The sequence below is a fragment of the Bacillus rossius genome, chromosome 1 (genome assembly GCF_032445375.1).
Source record: "Bacillus rossius redtenbacheri isolate Brsri chromosome 1, Brsri_v3, whole genome shotgun sequence".
Taxonomy (NCBI): domain Eukaryota; kingdom Metazoa; phylum Arthropoda; class Insecta; order Phasmatodea; family Bacillidae; genus Bacillus; species Bacillus rossius.
The window spans coordinates 201,603,946-201,627,710 of NC_086330.1; the positions used below are offsets into that span (position 1 = coordinate 201,603,946).

A 23,765-nucleotide genomic window follows, 5' to 3' on the forward strand; every position below is an offset into this window, starting at 1 on the left:
CTTAATGAGGCGCTCAGCCTCATGAAAAAATTCAAGAACACGCTTAGGCTCACTGCTGTCAAGAGCGGGCATACACTTCAAAGAGGAAAAGAACAACTTTTGAGAAAAGGAATGAGTGGGAGCAGGACTTACTTCCAGTGAGGCTTCCACCTCGCCCCTTACAGGTGTGACGTCACTGCTGTCACGCATAAACCGAACGAGTCGGGCACGCAAGGTCGTGACAGTGTCGCCCGACTCGGCAGGCAGTTGATTTTCTTCACAGTACCGGACAAGTTCATCCCGGTGCAGCTGATAGATCCATGTGACTCCAGGGCGGCTCATGGTAACAGAGAACAAACAACAAAGTAACAACTGCCGAAGCAGAGTAGCGCAGACGTTGAAGCTGGGTGTAAGTGGGATCGATGTAACTTCAACTGGTTAAGTGGGAACCAATGGTGTACCATTCCAGTATGGTACAACAGCAGTTGTAAAAAACGTTGTTATATTAGAAAAAAAATGAAAGTAGAAAAAAAATATATTTTATTCATTAAACAAAAATGATAATATATTAAGGTACAAATAGATATAACAAATGTGCAGGCAACACCCATTAATCGTTATGGTTTTTACAAACATGAGTATAAAACAGATGCTTGAAAAGAGAGCATCATGAACAATTTGCGCAATGAAAAATGCGCCTGACGTAACACGTATTTAAGTACTGGGCATAAGGAAAATTCTCTTAATTAATGTACATTTAAAAAACCTTAGCAGGCAGACAAAAGTCATATAAAGGTCTCACGCAGAGCAAATTCGTTATCAAACAATTAAGTATAAATATTAAGGCTTTAAATTATGCATTAAGTTTACACGCAACATAAGTTTTCATGGCAAATTTAAATGGGAATCGCGAACCCCAGCTAAAAGACATTAAAACAAAAATATTACGACAGGGAGGAAGCCCAATGCGCAAAACAAATAATCAAGCAAACACTCATGTAAATTAAGGTCGGTGATAAATGGAACATCCAACAAAATTAGGTACAAGACCCATCTAGACCACTCTATCAAGAGCAGAAGGCTCGTAAGAAAGTTAAACTTGAGCAAACAGACCATTAATGCCCGCGGAAATTACAAGGCAGAGATCCATGGTGGATTTAGAGCGAAGCTTCTAACATAACTAATCAACCATGAGCATGAGTAGCGCGGCCTCCTCCCAGCGGACTGCCTACGAGCGAGAGTGACTGAAGACAGTGCCGGCCTAAGCAAACTCGCGGCCTTATATACAGGCGAACTGTCTTTCGAGAACAATAGAGAAAAGCGGCGGAGGGGAAGGTTCGAGAAACGAGGAGAAGGGAAGACGGGAAGCCTCGGGAAAGGAGGGGAAGTGCGGAGGGGAAGGCTGGGGCAAGGTGGAGAGGGGAAAGGATGGAGGGGAAGGGAGCGCTCTGCTAGCCCGGGAGGCGGCAACTGCTGCAACCCCCCCCCCCCCCCCCCCCCTTAAGTGGCCCTACCCTGAGAGCATAAGATCACGAAGTCGAAGAACAATGCGAAGCCACGCAAGCTGCAAAAACATGGATGCTGGAACGCGGCTCGCAGCTCGAGCCGAAACGTTGACGAGTCCAGAAGCGGGGCAGAAGACGCCATCAGTGTCGTTTGGTGCAGGGAATCCGCGAGTCTCAACCACCCAGGCCTAGGTGGGACTCCAGCGGAACCCGCCGTAGACCGCAGTGCCGAGGCAGGCAATCCAAAGCGGCAATCATCGTAGATGAGGGATCACCTCTGATGGGCTCTGGAGCATCCGAGCGCTCACAGGAGCGCGAAGGCGTTCAAACTGGAGACTGCAGGCGCTCAACAGGGCACCTCAACAGGGGGCCTGCATCCGGGCGCCGCGAAGGAGCCATGCTATCAGGCAAGAAGTCGAAGCGAAGATTGCTCTCAGGGGGACACGTCCCGGCGGGGGGAGGCGAAGACGACGACGACGCCCTGAAGAGACGTCTCTCCTCGAGGCGAAGAAGCAGGCTGGTAAAGATCGTAGAGATGCGGGGCCAGCAGAGCGTGGGTAGGGGAGAAGAGGATGGCGCGCCAAACTAAAAAGGAAAAAAAAAAGGAGAGCCGCAACAGCAAACACAACGAACAAACAACACTAAAACTTAATAATAAAACAGTTATCTAAACACAAGCCTAATAAACACTCTCAAGTAACAATAGCAAAATACTTTAACTCACAAAGGCCTTGACTTGACTCACATGAGCCTTCTTAAACTTATGTTTAAACTTACATGACTTAAGTAACAAGGTATTAGCGGCCAAAATTCTATGCACACTATAAGGTCCTTCATAGGGAGGCAAGAGTTTCACATTTAATTTACTGGCCAAAGAAGGGAGGGTGAAGCTGCGACAGAGAACAAGGTCTCCGACTTTGTAACCATGAGGGGATCTGGATTTGTTATAAGATTCAGCGACAGCCTGACGGGCCTTACGTAAATTGCAAGCTACCGAGTCGAGCACACTGTCAAGGCCCGAGGCATCGAGGGCGGAGTCGAGAGGGGGAAGGCCCCACTGGTTAAGTAAGGGATGAGTGAGCTCACGCCCAAGGAAGGGAAGAGAGGGAGGAAATCCAGAGGAGGAATGAGTAGCAGAGTTCAAACCCACGTTAATATAATCCAAATCGGAATCCCATAGAGTTTGGTCAGAACGATAGAAGGATATAAGGATGCTCTTCAAAACCTTATTTACTCGTTCGACCATGTTACCCTGAGGAAAGTAAGCAGAGCTATAGATGGGTTTCACAGCCCATTCAAAAAGAAAATCACTGTAAACAGAAGATCTGAAATAAGGAGCATTGTCAGAAACCATGATACAAGGGGGACCAAACAATTTTAACACCTGATCTCTAAGAACTCTAACGATCGTAGCAGCCTTCATGTTTTTGAGAGGAAGGAGAATGACAAATTTCGAAAAAATGTCCAGAACCACTAGTAAACAGATATTTCCCTTTTTGGACCGGGTAAGAGGCCCAAATATGTCAATATGTAAAGCGTGCCAAGGAGCAACAGGAGGATCGGCGGCATAGAGCCCTACCTTGGAGTTGTGAGGGGGCTTTGATACTTGACAGTCTACACAAGAGCGAACATAGCTACGAACATCGCTCAGTAGCTCGGGCCAGAATAAATGCGCGGAAATCCTGCGCTGGGTTTTCACAATACCCAAATGGCCACCGAGAAGTGAAGAATGAAAATAAGCCAATACCATGGCCCTTAAGGCGGTTGGAACGACTGCCTTGCGAGCTCTACCTGAAGTTCCAGTAAAGTAAAGTAAACCCTGTTCTTCAATATAAGGCACAGGCCTTTTGTGATGAAGATCTCTACGAATCTCCTGGCAAAAAGGGTCATTGCTCTGACATTCTCTAATATTTAAGTATGACTCTGGAAAAATTTTACAAACAGAGAGGAATTCAGTTCTCTCAGAATAGTCCTCATCAACAGGCTCAAACTCATCAGTACAAAACATACGGGAAAGAGAATCAGCAATAATGTTTTCTCTACCTGGTATGTGATGAATGGAAAATCGGAACCGCGACAACCGAAGGATCCAGCGACCCAACTTACCCAGCTGGTGTGGGTGGTTAAATAGCCAACTAAGGGCTTGGTTGTCGGTAAATAGGTCAAACTCGTTAGCATCCAAATAATTTTCGAATTTTTCAAGAGCAAAGAGGCACCCAAGGGCCTCCTTCTCGTACACACCCAGGCGCTGCTCAGATTCCGAAAGAGAACGGCTTGCAAAGGCGATGGGTCTGATCTTACCCTCTTCCAAATGACCTAAAACTGCTCCAAGGGCGATAGAAGAGGCGTCAACCTGAACTGCGAAGCGTCTACTGAAATCGGGTAAAATAAGAACTGGAGGAGAAGCCATACAAGTCTTCAAGGCCTGAAAAGATTTTTCTTGTTCAGGACCCCACTCAAAAGCTACATTCTTTTTTCGAAGGTGATTTAAAGGAGCACTTAGAGAAGCAAAATTATGAATAAATCTGGAAAAGTAACCCAGCATGCCTAAAAAACGCTGAACTCCCTTAATGTTGATAGGCTTAGGAAACTGTACAATGGGTGCAATTTTATCTGGATCCATGAGGAGGGTTCCCTGAGAAATGACATAGCCAAGGAATTTTACTGACGTCTTTGCCAAAATGACCTTATTAGGGTTAACAGTCAGATGAGCAGCTCGTAAACGAGTAAGAACTTCTGTTAAGTGGGCAATGTGATCGTCAAGAGTATCGCTATACACAATAATATCATCGACATAATTAAACACAAATTTATACTTAAGGTCCTTTAGTACATGGTCCAAAACACGACTCATGGCCTGACTGCCAAAATTAACCCCCATGGGTATGCGATTAAATTCAAAATGGCCAAACGGGGTGGAAAAGGCGGTATATTTGCGACAAGAAGGATCCAGAAGGCATTGATGGAAGCTTTGATTTAAATCAATAATTGAAAACACCTTGGCCTTGCCTAAGTGCTGCAAGGCACTTTCTACAGTAGGGAGGGGATAAACATCCTCCATGGCTATTTTACGATTCAAGGGAATGTAGTTGTGAACCATTCGCCAATTAACCCCATCCTTCTTACGCACTAGGAAGGTGGGAGTGCTAAAATCAGAAGTGGAAGGAGAAATAACGCCAGCAGACAAGAGCTTATCTACGATATCATGCATGGCCTGAAGTTTAGGAGGGGAAACCTTGTGATATTTACTGCGAACCGGAGTTTCATCCTTCAAGTAAAACTTGTAGGGCAAGATGTCGCAGCGTCCGATTTTAGGAGAAATGACATCGGAAAATCTATGCACGAGGTTGGCAACGGCTTGCTTTTGTAGAGAGTCGTTACTATCACGACATTCAAAAATGACAGGCTTAGAAGAGTCGAAAGTTAAAGGGATTTTGACAGTAGGTGCGAATCCAAAAGAAAGCTCATGAAGACCAAAATTTAAAACTGCTTTAGTCTTGCCCAAAAAATCTAAACCCAAAATAAATTCAGGGTGTAAATCAGAAATGACAGCGAATTTCCAGTTCCAGGAAAAATGTTTAATCTTTAAATGTAAAGTGACTGACTTGTTAGATCGAATGCATTCACCATTTGCAACACAAATATTAACTGGATCATTGCAATACACATGTGAAGCAATACTAGGAAACATTTTAATTAAATTCTGCAAAAAACCTTCGCTAATAACCGAATGGGTGGCGCCAGTGTCAACTAGAGCCGGAAAAGAATGCTCCTGAATATGAATTGGAAGAAAATGCAAATAGACTGGCACAGAGGATTTTTTAACAAACCGACAGAAACGACCTCTCTTACGTCCCGTCAGACGGAGTTTCCCGGACACTTAGCCCGGTAATGCCCTGTTCCCTTACAGGAAAAACATTTCCGGTCATTGTGCGGTATGAATGGCTGACCGCAGTCTTTAGAAATATGTCCAAATATGCAACAGTTTGCACAGCGAGTGCGTACATTTCTTTGATCGCACTGTACATGACCTGTGGCTTTAAGAGCGGAGGCGGCAGCACTTACACGAGGCGAAGAGAATGCGCCCGCTGCCGGCGCGCTAATGCGTTCAGTGTTGTGTGACTGAGTGTGTTGCCGGAATGCACCCCGACTAGGATTTGAGGGGCGATAAGAATGACATGCCTTATCATTTGCCTCTGAGCGAAATGTGGGTAACGAGCGAACCTCGCACTTACAGTCGCGAGGTTGCCACTTACTATCAGTGTCACGACGCGATGGAAATTCCGTCTCGTATTTAGAGACGGCTAACAAACGGGCCTCTATTTCACTACCCCAGGCTCGTAAAGAATCAAGGGTGGAAGGAGGAGTTAACATGCTAGCAAGACTGAGAACACGAGGGGCAAAGTTACCTAAGACAAGCTGAACTAATTCCGCCTCGGGGGTATCAAGTTCCAACACATCCGCGTACGAAAGTACCGAATCAATGTACTGAGTCACCGACTCATCGGGGCGCTGAAAGCGAAAGACTAAGTCTCTCTTGCAGGCGTCCAACACCCGGGGGGGGCAAACTCCCCTCAGCACGGATAACTTAAATGTGTGAAAATCCGACTTTTGCACAATAGCCTCAGTTAGCCTATTCACAAATATACCAGAACACTTAGTTAAGAGCGCCTTCATAAACGCCTCAGAAGGAACCAGGTTCAGCTTAATGAGGCGCTCAGCCTCATGAAAAAATTCAAGAACACGCTTAGGCTCACTGCTGTCAAGAGCGGGCATACACTTCAAAGAGGAAAAGAACAACTTTTAAGAAAAGGAATGAGTGGGAGCAGGACTTACTTCCAGTGAGGCTTCCACCTCGCCCCTTACAGGTGTGACGTCACTGCTGTCACGCATAAACCGAACGAGTCGGGCACGCAAGGTCGTGACAGTGTCGCCCGACTCGGCAGGCAGTTGATTTTCTTCACAGTACCGGACAAGTTCATCCCGGTGCAGCTGATAGATCCATGTGACTCCAGGGCGGCTCATGGTAACAGAGAACAAACAACAAAGTAACAACTGCCGAAGCAGAGTAGCGCAGACGTTGAAGCTGGGTGTAAGTGGGATCGATGTAACTTCAACTGGTTAAGTGGGAACCAATGGTGTACCATTCCAGTATGGTACAACAGCAGTTGTAAAAAACGTTGTTATATTAGAAAAAAAATGAAAGTAGAAAAAAAATATATTTTATTCATTAAACAAAAATGATAATATATTAAGGTACAAATAGATATAACAAATGTGCAGGCAACACCCATTAATCGTTATGGTTTTTACAAACATGAGTATAAAACAGATGCTTGAAAAGAGAGCATCATGAACAATTTGCGCAATGAAAAATGCGCCTGACGTAACACGTATTTAAGTACTGGGCATAAGGAAAATTCTCTTTATTAATGTACATTTAAAAAACCTTAGCAGGCAGACAAAAGTCATATAAAGGTCTCACGCAGAGCAAATTCGTTATCAAACAATTAAGTATAAATATTAAGGCTTTAAATTATGCATTAAGTTTACACGCAACATAAGTTTTCATGGCAAATTTAAATGGGAATCGCGAACCCCAGCTAAAAGACATTAAAACAAAAATATTACGACAGGGAGGAAGCCCAATGCGCAAAACAAATAATCAAGCAAACACTCATGTAAATTAAGGTCGGTGATAAATGGAACATCCAACAAAATTAGGTACAAGACCCATCTAGACCACTCTATCAAGAGCAGAAGGCTCGTAAGAAAGTTAAACTTGAGCAAACAGACCATTAATGCCCGCGGAAATTACAAGGCAGAGATCCATGGTGGATTTAGAGCGAAGCTTCTAACATAACTAATCAACCATGAGCATGAGTAGCGCGGCCTCCTCCCAGCGGACTGCCTACGAGCGAGAGTGACTGAAGACAGTGCCGGCCTAAGCAAACTCGCGGCCTTATATACAGGCGAACTGTCTTTCGAGAACAATAGAGAAAAGCGGCGGAGGGGAAGGTTCGAGAAACGAGGAGAAGGGAAGACGGGAAGCCTCGGGAAAGGAGGGGAAGTGCGGAGGGGAAGGCTGGGGCAAGGTGGAGAGGGGGAAAGGATGGAGGGGAAGGGAGCGCTCTGCTAGCCCGGGAGGCGGAAACTGCTGCAAGTTTAGTCATGTTTTGGAATATACTGTCTGAAATTTCAGCTTTTTTGGTCGAGCAGTTGTTTTTTAACAATTGTTTGCGTGAGTCTCTGCATAATAATTGTTTACGAACGTGATGGCCTCCTCATTCGACAAAAATGTCTGTCCTCTGAGTGCAACTTTTAGCCTAGGGAACAAAAAAAAATCGTCAATTGGGTTTTATATCTGGTGATTTAGGAGGGTGATCAAGCAGTTCAAATTGCAGTTCATAGATTTTCACCATGGCAACTGCTGAGGTGTGAGCTGGTGCATTGTTCTGGTGAAACAAATTTTTTTGTTTCTGCAAATATGACATTTTTCTGCAATTTCTGCCTTCAGCTTGTCAAGTAATGATGCGTAGTTATGTTATTCTTTTTCGAAAATAATTTATTAAGACAATTCCATGACTAGCCTAGAAAACCGTATTTCTGATTTTTCTCCGGCCAAAGGAACAGTCTTTGCATTTTTTGGAGCTGATTCTCCCTTCGCGGTTTTTGGTGTCGCAGACGTTCATCATCACCCGAGCTGGTGTGGCCATGTTTGAATTGAGCTGCCCGAAATATCCCTGTAGTAAATGATGGCGCAGAGACGCTGTGTGCACCGTCCAACTCGTTATCAATTAGCCTAGGTGTATTGCCTTTCAAAAACAAATATTTAATGACACTTAGATACACATTTTTTTCATTTTCACAAAAAAAATGTGCATTTACTTATGAAAAGGATGGTTAAAAAACAACTGCTCATCCAAAATGACTGAAATTTCAGACAGTATATTCCAAAACATGACTAAACACGTTCCCCAATTTTCTTTGACGAGTGCTGCCATCTTCATGTTGAGGTCGGAAACTTTTCAGACAACCCTCGTAAACAATAACTACTGTGCCCTTCACAAATAATATGCAATTTGCAATCGGGATAATCAAAGTGCTACCACCTATTGCTCTAAAAATGAATTAAAATCTTTAAAATGTACTTATCGACGTAAATCAGACAAAAGCAAACTTTGAAAGCTAAAAATTTATATTTAAGCGTTTTTCAATGTCTGGAATCAGAATTCAAGCATTAGAACAGAAACCCAAATATTTTTTTTAATTTGACCTGTGTAATTATTATTATTGTTGTTATTGCTATATGCCGCAAAAGAAACTGCAGCATATTCGTAGATTTTTAAGATATTGTAAGTGCGTACATGCACAGATGCACATACTGTAAATGTTTGTTGGACATTTATGTTTGGAAGACAATAGAAACTTTTGAAGTCAATTATCTTAGGGCAGATAGCAAATAGGAGCAAAATATTTCAGTAGAAAAAATTTTTGGACAAACATCTTACGTTGAGTGATGATTTAGAAATCCACAAGCTCCCAACCTCATAGTAAATAAGAACTGTTTTTCCAAATGTGAATAAAATAATATCATATTCAAGAATACATTTAACAGCATGCTACCCCAGCTCTTTTACCTATCATACTGTTTCGAACGAGAGAGACCAGACCACGGTGCCAGGTTCAGAGCTGGCTGGCGGTCCTGCACGGCCACTGGCGTCACGTGTCATGTTACATGCCATACACTGATGTAAGGCATGCCTGGCCGGATTGCAAGGGTCATCGTGACCCCTCTCCCCTCTCCTCTTCCCGCGCATCGTCCTTCGAGAAGGGCACCCCATGTACTTATGCAGCGACGCTGACCTCCACGGGAGTGCCGCGAGAGTTCCGAGTGAGTTTTGTGAGTGAAGGGAAGTGCGAAATCGGCGAAGAGGGTGAGAGACCCCCCTTAAGAGTGGCGCGACGTGGAGCAACAAGATCGAGAGAGTGCAACCAAGTGGCGCAAGACTGTGTGTGTGTGGACAGGCGCAAGGTAAAGGCGAACCACTGCTGAGCCTAGCTTCAGTGAGGAGTGCAAACTTTGAAACCTGACAGACATTGAGTGACTTGTGAATAAATATTTTTAAGTGCCAGTGATTGGTGATCGAACATTTTAAAGTACAATTATTTATTAATAATGTAAGTATTATTAATTAATAAAACTGTATTGAACTAAATTGGGCTATCCCTTATGAACCCAGTTCTTCCCATATAGGTTGTGACAGTATGTACTGTCAAGGCAACAAACACTATAGGCATAGTCTCAGCTGCCCCTTAAAATATACAAATGCTGTAGAATGTTAATAAAGAAATGAGCTGGAACATGTTTACTGTATAAGAAATGAAACATGAGTGATTCTGTGAATGCACTGGGAGATGCAGCAGATGGCCTCTGCTAGCTTAGTCCTCATGACGATTTATTGACTTGTAGAATAGATTGTGTCCTTAAGATGAGTTGGATTCAGTTAGTACTTCTGTACAGTCAGTTAAAACACTATTACAATATTTATAGATTAGTACAAATTTTAATATTTTGTCTTATTATTGTAATGTGATGACTAATATCTTTTGCATTGTTGGATTGTAGGAAAAATATTGTTTCGATTTACCGCGGGTTCGTAAAGGATAGCCCAATTAAAGATTTTATTACACTACACAGTTTTATTTATTGCCATTACTTATGTCACTTACAAAAATCATCTAAAATGGAAAATAATTAATTACACTTAAAGAAATGGCTATTCCCCAGTGCCGTCCTCGTTTTATCTATCAGCCGCAATTTCCAGAACTTGCGAGCGCGGCCGGGGCCTGACTTGTCAATCCGCGCCGACCCGACCCGACGGCCGAAATCTCTTGAAACACGTGTTGGCGGTTCACGTAACTCCACAGCTGGCAGGTTTCAGCTACATGTCAAAGGCAGGGCGCCGCGCGGGGAGTGGTGGGAAGGAGGGGGGAAAGCGACAAACCTTGTTATCTTCCAGGCGCGCGCGGTGCATATCATGTTGCGGCAGTCGCCAGCCAGCTCTGCACCTGCAAGTGTACCGGCCTTGATCACGTTCGTAACAATATGTACAATTAGGTTTTATAAAATTTATTTTATCATCGGCCATCAGTTATGATTCCAGTTTCATAATTTCCATTTTTCCATTTAAATTATTGAAAAAATTGTATTAGTACTGTAGTAGTTAGCAGTGTGTCTTGTCAGTCTGTGATGCTGGTGTTCAATTACAGTGAAGCTTTTACTGTTCTCTGTATTTAATATAATGTTTTTTTTTTATGTATCATTATTTTTAATGGGGTGAATTAGATTTATCTATTGTGTTGATAAAATACTTTTCAGCTATTAAAATGTGCGTGAAAAACACTTCAATTATGTTTAAAATATGTGTTTTTTAGAATTTTGTATGAACTTGTGTGTGTGTGTGTGTGTGTCTCTCTCATATAAAACGTAATGTTTGTTTGTTCGTTTTTTATGCACTGCCCTACAGTTCATCTGACTGCGATTAAATTTTTGCACACTTGACCTTCGAAACACGGGGAAGTTAGGTGAGATTCCGATAAAACTAATCCTTAAAGCAGAATTTAATTTATCTTGATAAAATTTTGCCATTGCATTTATAACTCATAGTTCATTCAATCTCGATGAAATTTTGCATGCTTAACATTTGAAATCATGGAGGTATTAATTAGTCTATGGAGTGGTTGTCTGTTCTGAAGTTGAAGTCAACTGGTTAGCAGTTGGGTTGCAAAACAGATTGTATCTTTATAAAGGCTAATATGCTATAAAATATTTTAATAGTTTGAAAGGAACTTGTCAGGAAGAATGGTAATGATGCCCTCGTGTAATGAATATTGCTGAACAAACATAATGCCAAACCTATGAAAGAAGTTAAGGTTAAACTTCATCATAGCCAAAAATGGTTTTTCTATGCAGAAGGAAATTATGGGAGGGGAGAGTTAGAGGTCGTTCTCATTTTGATTTCAAGTATTAAAATGGAAAATATTGTATACACCAACTACCTCCATGTTTAAAATATGAGGAAGGTCACTGTTTAGGTGAGATTTTGACAAAACTAACCCGTAAAGCAAAAATTATGGTCGCACTTTAGTAGTATCGGATAATTACCAGTAAGTATTTTATGTCAGTTTCTCTTTTCTATGGTTCAAATAATAATGGTTGTGTGCGAGTTGAGATACCTATATAGAAACATATAGAAAGATAGATATAGAAATGGAGAGATATAGAAAGATAGACATATAGTGATCAAGAGATATATAAATATATAGATAGATGTACAGATGATATATAGGGATAGAGATCTAAAGAGAGTGGTGTGTGTGTGTGTGTGTGTGTGTGTGTGTGTGTGTTTATATGAAAACGTAATGTCATTGAAACTGAGAAATTGAATTTAAAATCCCAGTATGTGTGTGTGTGTGTGTGTGTGAGCGCGTGCGTGTGCTTGCGTGCGTATATATATATTACATGAAGAATATTACTTGTCATTTTCATTGTTTGTATCCTTTTTCTTTTGAAAGAAAATGCCTTGCAAAACGGCTATGGTGGTTAATGTGAATTGTTACGAAATAAATACCTGTCATTGAGGCTTTCTCTGGCATGCTGTGTTGGTTATTTTATTTTCTTGTTATTACAACTAACTAAGAACAATTCCTGTAAATCACTATAGCTCTTTCACATGTTGGGACACAAATTTGGTCAACAGATATTAAATTACGAGCTATAAAATTCCACCAAAGTAATCTTATTTATGAAGTGAATTTTTGCTGCTGTTATATAACACTTAGTAAATATCTGGTGACATTATTTAAAATGAAACTTAAAATACAGAAAATATATAAATACATTTGATTTACAGAAATAGCTCTCAAATAAATTTGAGAAGAAAATAAAATAACCAACATAGTAGTGTATGTGAAACTGAGAACAAGTTTTACCCAATGTATGTATGCTTTAAAGTAATGTTTCTAGAGTAAATATTCTCAATAGTAAAAAGTCCATCTTATCACTTTTATCTTTTCATTAGTTGTTGGAGAATTAGGTGGTATGTATGTCTACACAGCATTATATGAAATTAAAATAGTTTTATGTTAATGTTAGTAGTGAGCTATTTGACCTAGTCGCAGCAGTTCACCAAACTTTGGTGTGACAGCGAGTAGTGCTATGGCCCTCCATGCGGTTGCAGTTACGGGTCATCGTCCAAGCCCAAGCCGTGTCTGGTCCAGAAGCAGGGAGCTGGGGGTTTGGGCGACCAGCGGCAGCACTGTGTCTCGTCACCCAAGCAGCCCCTTAACGTGGCCCCCCGAAACAGGTGAGCGTCTCCTTTGCCGGTGTTGGGAAGAGTATATGCACCAGCTACTCTTGCAAAAACATTCAATTTACGTCATTTATTAATTTTTTTTTCTTCAAAATAAATGTTCTTAGGAATATTTCATTTTCATGTTTTATTATACACTTAATATACATTGGATGACATTTTAAAACAAAGGTAATTTACTAAAAATATTAAAAGTTTATGAAAACAAATGAAATTTATTGTGAAAAATTTTTAATACACTTGTAATTTATAGAAAGAATGTTTTCAATTATTATTTTTTTGTTATCTTATTCTGCAAATTTCTGTTTTTAACGGAATACAAGAGTCATTCTTGTCGCTTGTTATCCAGTAGAGAGCGCAGCACTTAGCTCGGATGATGCTTAAATACCTCGAGCGCAGAGATGCCAAGTCTTAAGTCATGTGCTGTCTGCTGTGATAGTACCACGGCTACCTGCCTCACTGTCTGCCATTATGCCTTCCTCTCTGCATGACTACCGCTTGACAGCTGCACTCCACCTGGATCCGCGGTCTTCACTTGCTGTGCGTGTTATTTACGCACATGTTATATTTTGACGTGACGTCTAATAAATCGATGAACGCCGGCTGCACGCACAAAAAAGTGTCCTGTAACGCACATTGTCCCACTACGGATGTGTCCCGTTACGCTCATTGTACGCATGCACGGCATCTATCTTCCACTCGATTGGAACAACCATCGATTTGACTTATCAATCATGTTTTCGTCATTTGAATTATTAATATTATGTAATTTAACGATCGTCCACCGATATTCAGCACAATCGGTACGGTTATTTAAAAGTAATGTTGAATTTTCAAATACGTTTTTAACGAACAATGGTGTTTTATTAACGAACTATGTTGTTTTACAGTTACACATAATAATTCAAATTACACCCGGGATCTTTTATGTTTTAAAAAATATTGTAACACATTATAAATAAGTTTGGTGTATTTGGGATGCGTATTTGTTATAAAATCGTATTTTAAAAACAAAATAATACATATACCCTATGCTGCTGCCATCTACAGTGACGGACGCAAACCGAATGAATCGCGCTATCTATTAGCTGCCACGGCAACCAGGCACTCGTTAATACATATTTTCCTTTGTTTATCGCGAGGGGCGTTATTATTTGACGTCGTCCGGGCCTGCGGCCCCTTTGAGCCCGAAATGACACCGCCCAACCACCATCTCTATTCAAACCTCCCGCTCGTGCGTGCGTGTGTGCGTGTGTGTCTAGCCCGGCAAGAGGGCGCTTAGAAGCAGTGCGGCGACCCCTAAAATTGCTACGTTTAATATTATTTGTAAACCCTTTCTGTTTGTTTTCATTCATCTTTGCCCCAGTGTTGTGCAGTTTACTTGTGTTTCTTTAATTTAAATATGTTACTTGAAATAACCACAGACGTTGCCCGGGCGGACCCGAACAGGCACGGACTTGGACGAGAGTAGGAGTGTTTTTATATAAATTATCATTAACTAAGTAAATATTAACAAACTTTAAACTGCCAGTAATTTTTATATATTTTTTAATGTTGATCTGTAAATTGCTTAACTTTCGCCGGGGCACGGAATCGTAGGATGTAATAACGGTAATTGTGTTGGCGCGAAGGGCGCCATGTTGCCACCTGCGAGCGATGAGCTCACCCGAGTCCATCTTCATCACTGACAGAGAGCAGACGCGCCAGCACCCCGGGGACCTCAACCACTGTGCATCACTGACCGAGAGCAGACGCGCCAGCACCCCGGGGACCTCAACCATTGTTCATCACTGACCAAGTAATTTCTGTATCGTTAATTCTTTCTAAATCGCTTTCGTTCGTCATCCTCGGGGCAGCTCTCGGTCAGCGGGCTGTTTAATTAATTAATTGTCTCAGTCGAGTTTTCAGTAATCGTGTAATAAGTAAATTTTGTAGCATGGCCACGTGTGTGGACCATGCCTTCACCTAAGTCGATTCGTGCCTCAGGCTTTTTAACCGTGTAACGTGTAACGGGCGTGGAGATAACGTGTTAGTGAAATTAAATCTGGAAATAAATATAAACTGAGTATTTTATTTAACCACGTGGTGAGTGACTTAGCCTAGGAGTGTGGCGTGCCCGACGCCTAGAGCGGGCCAGGTCTGGATAGGTAGGGTAGAAAGGGCTGGTAACTCGTCCCCACTTGGGCTACGTAACGCCCTGAGAGAGAGACTCCGCCGGGTCCACGTGCCCTTCCACGTGGTGGCGCCCATGTTTAACATCTTAAAGTCACCGGGAACGTGCGAGCAGCCCTCATATTAATGAATTATAAATAAAATTTCGTGGCCGGGGCCACAATTACACATCATTTTGAGCACTGGAAGACATAAAAACATGAAATATTCTCGACAAATTTTAATTTGTGGTTTTCATTGCTTATTACAACAACAATTTCGGCAATAAAGGTTAATTATTCTTGCATTTTAAAAATCTGATTACTAGTATAATTTCAAGTATTTATTCTTTTATTACTAAAAAAAGTAGCATCTGTCGGCAAGTGCAGTAATAATAGGTTATGTTAGATATTTGATTACAGTTTATTTATATGAAAACTTGTTCATAATTATATTTTAACGAGAAGTTAATGTGGTTTTCATTGCTTATTACAACAATAATTTCGGCAGTAAAGGTTAATTATTCTTGCATTTAATAAATCTGATTACTACTATAATTTCAAGTATTTATTCTTTTATTATTAAAATAAAAATGATTCAATTTTATTCATAAAAGTATGCAATCATTTCATCAATGTTTTGTTATGACGTCACGTTAAACTATCGTCCGTAAACCGACTTTACAGACAACCAATTTTTTTTTCAATTAAAACAATTTTCAACTACGGTATCTTGTTCTGCAATAATTTATTGGTCTGTAACTTATACTATTTAAAGTATATGTGGCTTATATTGCGAGAGGTTTTGGGCTGAAATCTCAGCTTGGCTATGATTATTTAATCTTAAAATATAATTCCCAGCATTGAAAAAAAATAAAATGAATTTCTGATTTTATAACTTCAATCAATTTAAAAAAAACACTCTCATTAAATGAATAACCACTTTAATTTGTAGTGAACACAATTTAATAAATTGATAACTAAAATACTTCCTGAAATGTACAGGAACATATACTTCACAAAATTATATGCTGTACTAAACAATGATACACCGACTAGAAATTATTTTCCTGTAGTTTCGCAGAGAGCCTACAATTATAGTTTATGTGTATTGTTACGATTTATGTGTGAAGAACTGGGTTCGTAAGGGATAGCCCAATTAATTAGTACAGTTTTATTTATTACTAATGTTTGCACTATTAATTTAATTACTGCACTTAAAATTTCAGTCCACAAAAATTAGTTTACACTGACCATTAAAACATTAACACTTTCCACTGGAGCTTGGCTCGACAGTGGATCGCGCTTTTGTCCGCTTCTGTCTGCTTCGTTCACACACTCACCCACGCCACGCCGCACACAGTCCTTAACTATCGCTCGTCGCATCCAGCTGACTTTCCAGGCCTTCTCTCAGGTATTGCCTCCCAATAGGTCCGGTTCACTCAGCAAGGGCAACTTGCCCTCTTCACCTCTCGCTGATTGCACGGGTATCACCAGTATCACTCCCCGAGGGGAAGACTCTCTTCTCTACTCTCAGAAATCTCAGAACCCTCTGAACTCCCGCGGAAACCGGTGTCGACACTTATATACCTGTGGTGTCCTTCTCAAAAGGATGACAGGGGCTGTAATGGGTCACCTCATCCCAGGCCGACCTGACGCCTAACACCCAGAACAGTGACACTTATTCACGCCACTCCTTCTGGCAGCCTCTGTAAGCCCGGATTTCCCAGACCGCTTAAGATGATATGATACTGTTGAAATTACATCATTAAAAAATAATAAATATATATACAATTTTAAAAATTTTCATACATTAAGTACACAGAAATCAGAATAATAAAAAAATTAAAGTTTGAAATTAACATGTTGGCATATTTTTTTAAACAGAGAAATTACATTCTTTCTAGCACTTTGAATTTTACGATACACAAAAAATCACATTTTTGTAAAGAATGTGTGTATAAATTAGTACGTTCTAATTTAATTTACATATAAACATAAAATATGTGTTTGATATTCGGAATTCTTAAAACAAAAATCGTATTGATCTAACAATCATACAGGATGGGGCAGAAGGTGTGTGCTAATTTTGAAAGGCTATTAAAAAAAGGGCAACTTACAGAAATGGGGTTTATTTTATTGGAATCAGTATACATCCCAATTTTTTTATCAAGTGTTCTCATGTTGCCCAACTCATGAATATGCTGTAATGTTATTGCGTCCCGGTTCAGGTTTTCGGCGTTTAACTTCATCTTTGTTGCAAGTTTTTTCGGGACTTAATATATCTTCAGGACATAAAATGTCCTCAACATTTGGACTATACTCCAGATCAGGACGAGAAGTGTTGTTCCTTCGTCTCTTTTTCTTTGGAGGGGCATCTTCGTATTGGAGACAACGAACTGAACGACATTTGTCTCTTCTTTTAAAAACTTTTAGAAACGGTTTTGAAGTGCTTTCCTGGACTTTGACCAATTTTTTTTCCATGGGCTTCAGGACCACTGAAATAGGCTAGTCCAGCTCCCATACAGCATGTGTGATAAGAGCCTCTTTTGGCAAAGATAACAAGTTTTCCACCAGAAAACGTAGGTACCATACTCAAATATTGCTCAGCTTGATTTGTAGTTTTGTTCATTACCAGTCTATCAGCTTTCATCACCATGAGATCAAGAGCCTTTTCAGTGGCGTCCATAATCCTCAACTCTTTCATCAATGGCATGAAATTTTCGTTAATCGTATTTTTTTTTTCTTTTACAGTATTCTTCACGACAATTTTCATGACAACCATTTTTTATGACCTGTTTCATTTGAATGACAGATGTGCCAATGTCAGATTTTCCAGAACTTTCAATATCTTTTTTATAGTGCTGGATTTTAATCTTGCTATTCTTGAGTCAAGCAAACGTCGCACAGGAGGTGAAATGACATATTTCTTGAAAATTTGTGCAAATGGTTATGATAGGTTTTTTTACAATGTTGTTTGTACACTCTACTTTTATGACTTTCCTTCCGTAAGAAACTCACTGCTTGGTTCTGGAGTAAACACTTGAATCTCCATCACCAATGTAAAAATGTATTTTAACCTGTGATCCTAAATAATAATGCAGATATCAATATGGCGGAGGCAGTACTCTCTAGTAGGTAATTTGTGTTAACTATCGCCTCTGGTAGCATGTATTGAAAAAATTAATATTGCTGCTCTGTCTTGAACAGGTAATGTTATTTATTATTCCTTCAAATTAAAAAAAAATGCATGTCCAAATATGTGTGTGATTTTTTTTATATACCCTGTTTAATTCTGCCTGGTAATTGGCTCGATGGTCGTGTGATTCCAACTGAGAGGTCCGAGCTCTGATGGTCGAATCGCAGCGCTTCCAATGTATTTTGTATAAAAACTTTATTTAAATGTGTTGATAAGACCATAATAACATTAGCATGTAATGGAACATTGACCTAATGTGCATGTGACAGTGCGATGCTTTCGCTCTCTGGAACAAACACCAAAAACAAAGGTGATGGAATCCAAGATGGCAACATGATGTCAGAATCGAAAAAATTGGTGTGATGTCTGATTCAAGATGTCGGAATGTGGTATTAGGATCTAAGTTGGCGGCCGTAACGAAAATTTCTACGTTCTATAATCCAATATAGCGGTCATAACGAAAAGTGCAATGTTAGTGAGTGAGGCACTCAATTTCAAGATGACGGAATCCAATATGGCGGCCAGGATCAAGGTCTTCCAAGATGGCCGCCGTGATGTCACAATCCAAGATGGTGATCATCGGATCCTGGCTCTTCACCCAGAACCTAGTAGCAGGAGCCTCTTTATTATATTACTAAGGTTTGTCCCTTGTTAAGCATTTCACTGAATAGTCTGTAGGCCTGTCATCACAAATTGTATAGGTAAGCTGACAATTTGTTGCGTAGAAAAAGTTCTTTATTTTCTATTTTTGTATCAAGATTATGTTTCTATTTTATTGGTACAGATGATCGGAAAGAAAAGTCAAGACATCCTGTGTTTATTTAAAACATGTTTTAATGAATGTTTTTAATACTTAAATACTTAAATACTGTATTTGGTGAACAGTAGATTACAGAGCAAGCATTGGCGTAAACAGAACTCACCGCTCCGCTTGTTGAATTCTCTGTTCATTAAGTCCTCTTTCCAACCACCGTCGCCTATGACACTAATAAATGGTATACCATTTTTTATATGCCCTTCTACAAACGGTAGTTTTTTTTTTTTTTTTCCATTCTAATAATATTCTTGAAAAAATTTGTCTTGCCAAAATTTAAAAAAAAAAAAAATAAAAAAAAAATTATACCTATAAGGTTAAGAATACTTAATGCAATTTACATGTACAAATATTTCACCAAACAAATGCAAAATATTTATAGGGGTGTGCGAATAGTGGATTTTGTTGATCAAATATTTTTGAATTGAACTGTAAAATTTTCTAAGTGATTGCGAATAATTTTGAAGTTGAATAGTGATCTTGCTTTTTCACTGTTATGTTACCCAAAATTGTAATATTAAAATTGTCATTAGCTGTCAAACTGAAAATATTGATGTAATTTGCAAACGCTCGCTAATATTTCCTAATCTAATGTAAATATGTGTGACATATTTAACTCATTATGCATGTTTAAGTGGAATCCTATTAATGTATGTATGTATTGACAGACCACATTGTCACAGTCAAAAAGCCTAAAACACTCTGCATTTGAAAATGTTGTCTAGGTACAAAAAGTGACATAGAAAGGTGAGATGATGGCAGGGCTGGGAGCGCAAGACGGATAGTGTGTCGTTTGGGCGCAGGTCGCGCAACCAGCATCACTCGTGTCCAGCCAAAAACCAAATGAGCCAGCACGGCAGAGACGCAGACTCCCCGCAGAGCTCAGGCTCCAGCCTCAACATGGTGGCCAGCAGTGATGAGAGGGTGACTCTGGTGGTGGACAGCACACGCTTCGTCATGGACCCCGCCCTCTTCACTGCACACCCCAACACCATGCTCGGCAGGTACTTGGGGTGGTCACCAGGTGTTCCACTGCACACTTTTTAGTGCATTATCTACAGTTGAACAGTGTGTCTGCATACCTAGTTTAGACTTGGCTACATCAGTGTGTGATGCTTTTACTATTCTCTGTATTTAAAATTATGCTTTCCTAAAATATGTATTTTTATTTTTTGCTATGTAAATACAACATTAGTAGAATGGCCAGTGGAAGGTAGCTTTTGTTTATTTTCATTTAATACCTTAATAATAATAATAATAATAATAATAATAATAATAATAATAATAATAATAATAATAATAATAATATAACTGAATCTCAGGAGAGACAAGTCCATTGCATTTTTTGATTTTTTTATGCAGTGTGCACACATAGGTTATGGTTTTTGATGACCCAAAATAACCTTTTTGAAAATGGTTTATAGGACATTGAATTATAATAATCTGATATTTTGAATGATTTTCAATATTGTAGGTATTTAATAGCAGCAAATGTCAAAACAAGGTCATGCTAACTGCAGAACTACTGTCTTTAAAAGAAGGTGAAATGCCATTCATACTACAAATTCCTGTCTAAGAGGACTAGGGACCCCATAAACCAGTAAAAATAATTGATCAAAGGCAGTTCAAAATATGGTAAAAGTGGTGTTAAAAATTCAGTATAAAAACATAAAGCATTCCGAAAAAATAGTATAAACATAAAAGCAGTGTGAAAAAAAATGCTAAACATTAATGTTATTTCTAAATGTTAGTACTAAATATTCATTTTTGCCCTTATTTCTTAAAAATTTGTATTCTATAGCATATGCATTAACCTTAACTTTTTTTTAATTTTGTAGCAGTTAACAGAAACTATCTCAGATATTATTTTGAAATCATTAGGTGTTCATCTCTGTAACCCTCTTAAAAATCATCCATTAAACTAACATAGTTACTATTTAATATGTAGTCACATGGTAAGTACTAAATAAAGAAGCACACCAAGTATCATCTGGCACAAACAGGGTAGAATATGCACAATTTTTATGTTTTTAAATGTTATAAAATGAACTAAATTCAATCGAAACACAGCAACAACATTCAATATATTTAAAACACAGGGTAAGGTGATGTTTTGTGTGATGAATAATTATTTCTTTGACACGTGAACTATAAAATTACTAAAATTCAAAGTGTAAACAAATGAGAATATATGTTAATTGTGTACTATCTTTAACATTTTTCAGGAGGTCAAAAATTCCTTTGCTTGAAAAAGACAGCATTTTTAAGTAGTGTTGGTCCGATTCCTAAAATATACCGATTCAGATTCCATTTTCGATTCTTAAATTAAAGGGTCAATTCTTCGAATCCGATTCCGATTCCTTAATTTTTATCTGACAATGTTCAACAGAGTAATATACTCAGAAAAAAAGGTTGTTTATGATTTTAAAAATGTAATTGCATTGTTTCATTTTCTGTGCATAAATTAACATTATATACAGCTTATATAATGTTAAAAAGCATTTTCATTACCCTCAAGTTAGGCTACGTTGAATTTCTAGAACAATTTGGCCTTTTAACCTTGCATATAGTTAGACGAAACACATGTTCAAACACTGCCAATAACCAAACATTGCCACAGAAATGTAACTTTTTACATTGCTGAACATAAACAATCGTTTTGAATAGGGGTGAGCCGATCACCACATTTGCCGATCATGCCGATGCCAGAAATGTGGCACCGATCATGCCTTTTTTTTTTTGACCGATTAGTGCTTTTTTAAGTTGGTTCTAAAATATGCTCCAAATTACTTGTAAAGTATTGCATAAAGGTACAAACGTGATCACTGTTGGTAAAAAAATATATATGCACTCTTACCCTACAAACACCTTAATGTGAAATATATTTTTAAAAACATAATCAAAAATTCAAAATTACATTTCTGTTAAACATTATAAATCTTCCATCGACTGTATTTTACACATAAACTTCACATACTCATATCACAAGAAAACATTACACAGCTAAGAGTAAAAAAAAAAAAAAAACATGCATAGAGAAAACTGTTAAAAAAGTGGAGGGAAAAGTGTTCAGTCTTTAAAGTTCATACACCCCTTTCAGCACAAAATATTTGTCATTTCTTCGGGTAACTAGACATCCAGCTGCATTGTTGTTCATGTGAAATATTGGAGGTTCTTGTTAAGAAACACCAGCATTCTGACCTTTTCTGGATTCAATGAACTCCTATTCTTACTGCTGATCAAACCAGCAGTACTGAACAACCGTTCAGAAGGAACAGATGCTGCAGGTGGGGTTAAGTATTTAACTGCCAGTTTCTTGAGCGACTTGAACTCTGACGATTTCCAATATAAGAAAGGACTTTCATCTGTAGGCAGCAAAGGTTCGGCCAAGTATTTCTGCAACTGTTGTCGAGCAGATACAGAAACACAGTTTTCAATGGAGGCATTACTTTTGGCAGCTATTAATCTGCTGTACACAGATGACATTGGATTAGACGGTGTTGCAAGTCGCAACACTTTACTTTCTGTTGGATCTACAGGAAGGACATTTTCAAGTTCCTGTAGCAGTGCCTGCCTCCCCTGTTCAGCAAATCCTGGCTCACTGAAAACACTAGTCTTAAATTGTGGATCTAAGATGATTGTGGCAAACCTGAATAAATTACTTTCAGTTTCAACATTACAGTAGTATTCATTTAACCGATGAACTACATCTTTTACAATGGAATGCAAGCTTGCATGCACAGTTTCATCAGAAAATTGTCCAGGTCCATTTTCAATCCATTAACTATAGGGATAATTTCAGAAATGGTGGTCTGTGAATTACTGACTACTAGGGTGGCTCTGTGGAACAGCTCAAGCAAAGGTAATACCTTCTCCATGAGATTCCAGTCAGCAGAGGACAAGTCAACTAGTAAATTTAGTTCTGGAAGCAAGTACATACCGTATATACTCGTGTATAGCGCGCCCTTTTTTCCCTTCAAGTAAAGGAAAAAAATAAGGATGCGCGCTATACACGGAAAAAAAAAGTGAGTAGATGAGGCGGGGAGGAGTGGAAGTCGTTAACTGCCTGTTGACGGGTGACATTTCTGGCCAGCCCCCACACATACGCACAAGCAACAAGGCCTCTCTTTCACACACACACACACACACACACACACACACACACACACACACGTGCGCGCACAAGCTCGCAGGTCTCTTGTTTATTTTTAGACCTCCCCCTCTACAGCTAGTAAAATAAAAGAGAGAGAGAGAGAGAGAATGTTGACACTAGTCCCCCTCCCACTTCCTTCGCTTCGTCGCAGCTGCTACCGGTGAGTCATCTAGTCCTCCGTGTCACATTCCTGCCTGCCTCCCTTCCTCCCGCCCACGTACCAGTTGTGACGATACAGCGCTTCATTATCTTCCGTCTACACAGCAGAGTTTAAGTATTTTCCTGACGCATCACCACACATCAATTTAAATTATCATTTGTTTCATACGTAATTACTTAACAGGTACCACAAAATGTTAGTACAATTTATTTACGGGAAAAAAAAAAATTTTTCTTTGGAATTTGTTGCAAAAATCGTAGTGCGCGCTATACACGAGGGCGCGCTATACACGATTAAATACGGTAACCGCTTTTCTTTGCTCAAAGAGTCGCTGTAGCATAAAAAAATGTGCTGCCCCATCTAGTGGGTTCATCTTGCTTTAGACGATTTTTTGGCAAACGGTTTTGTTGTTGAAATTCTGCCAATTTCT

The 23,765-nt window shown here is 39.5% G+C and overlaps 1 protein-coding gene across 3 annotated transcripts in view; it reads left to right on the forward strand.

Moving 5' to 3' along the window:
• LOC134527242 (BTB/POZ domain-containing protein KCTD20) overlaps nt 1-23,765 on the forward strand; it is a 276,293-nt gene that overhangs the window by 145,385 nt on the left and 107,143 nt on the right. For all 3 annotated transcript variants that reach the window (XM_063359739.1, XM_063359737.1, XM_063359740.1), the window contains 2 exons: nt 12,728-12,853; nt 19,826-20,026. In XM_063359739.1, coding sequence (XP_063215809.1) covers nt 12,728-12,853; nt 19,826-20,026 — 327 coding nt within the window. The remainder of the gene's footprint in view (nt 1-12,727; nt 12,854-19,825; nt 20,027-23,765) is intronic.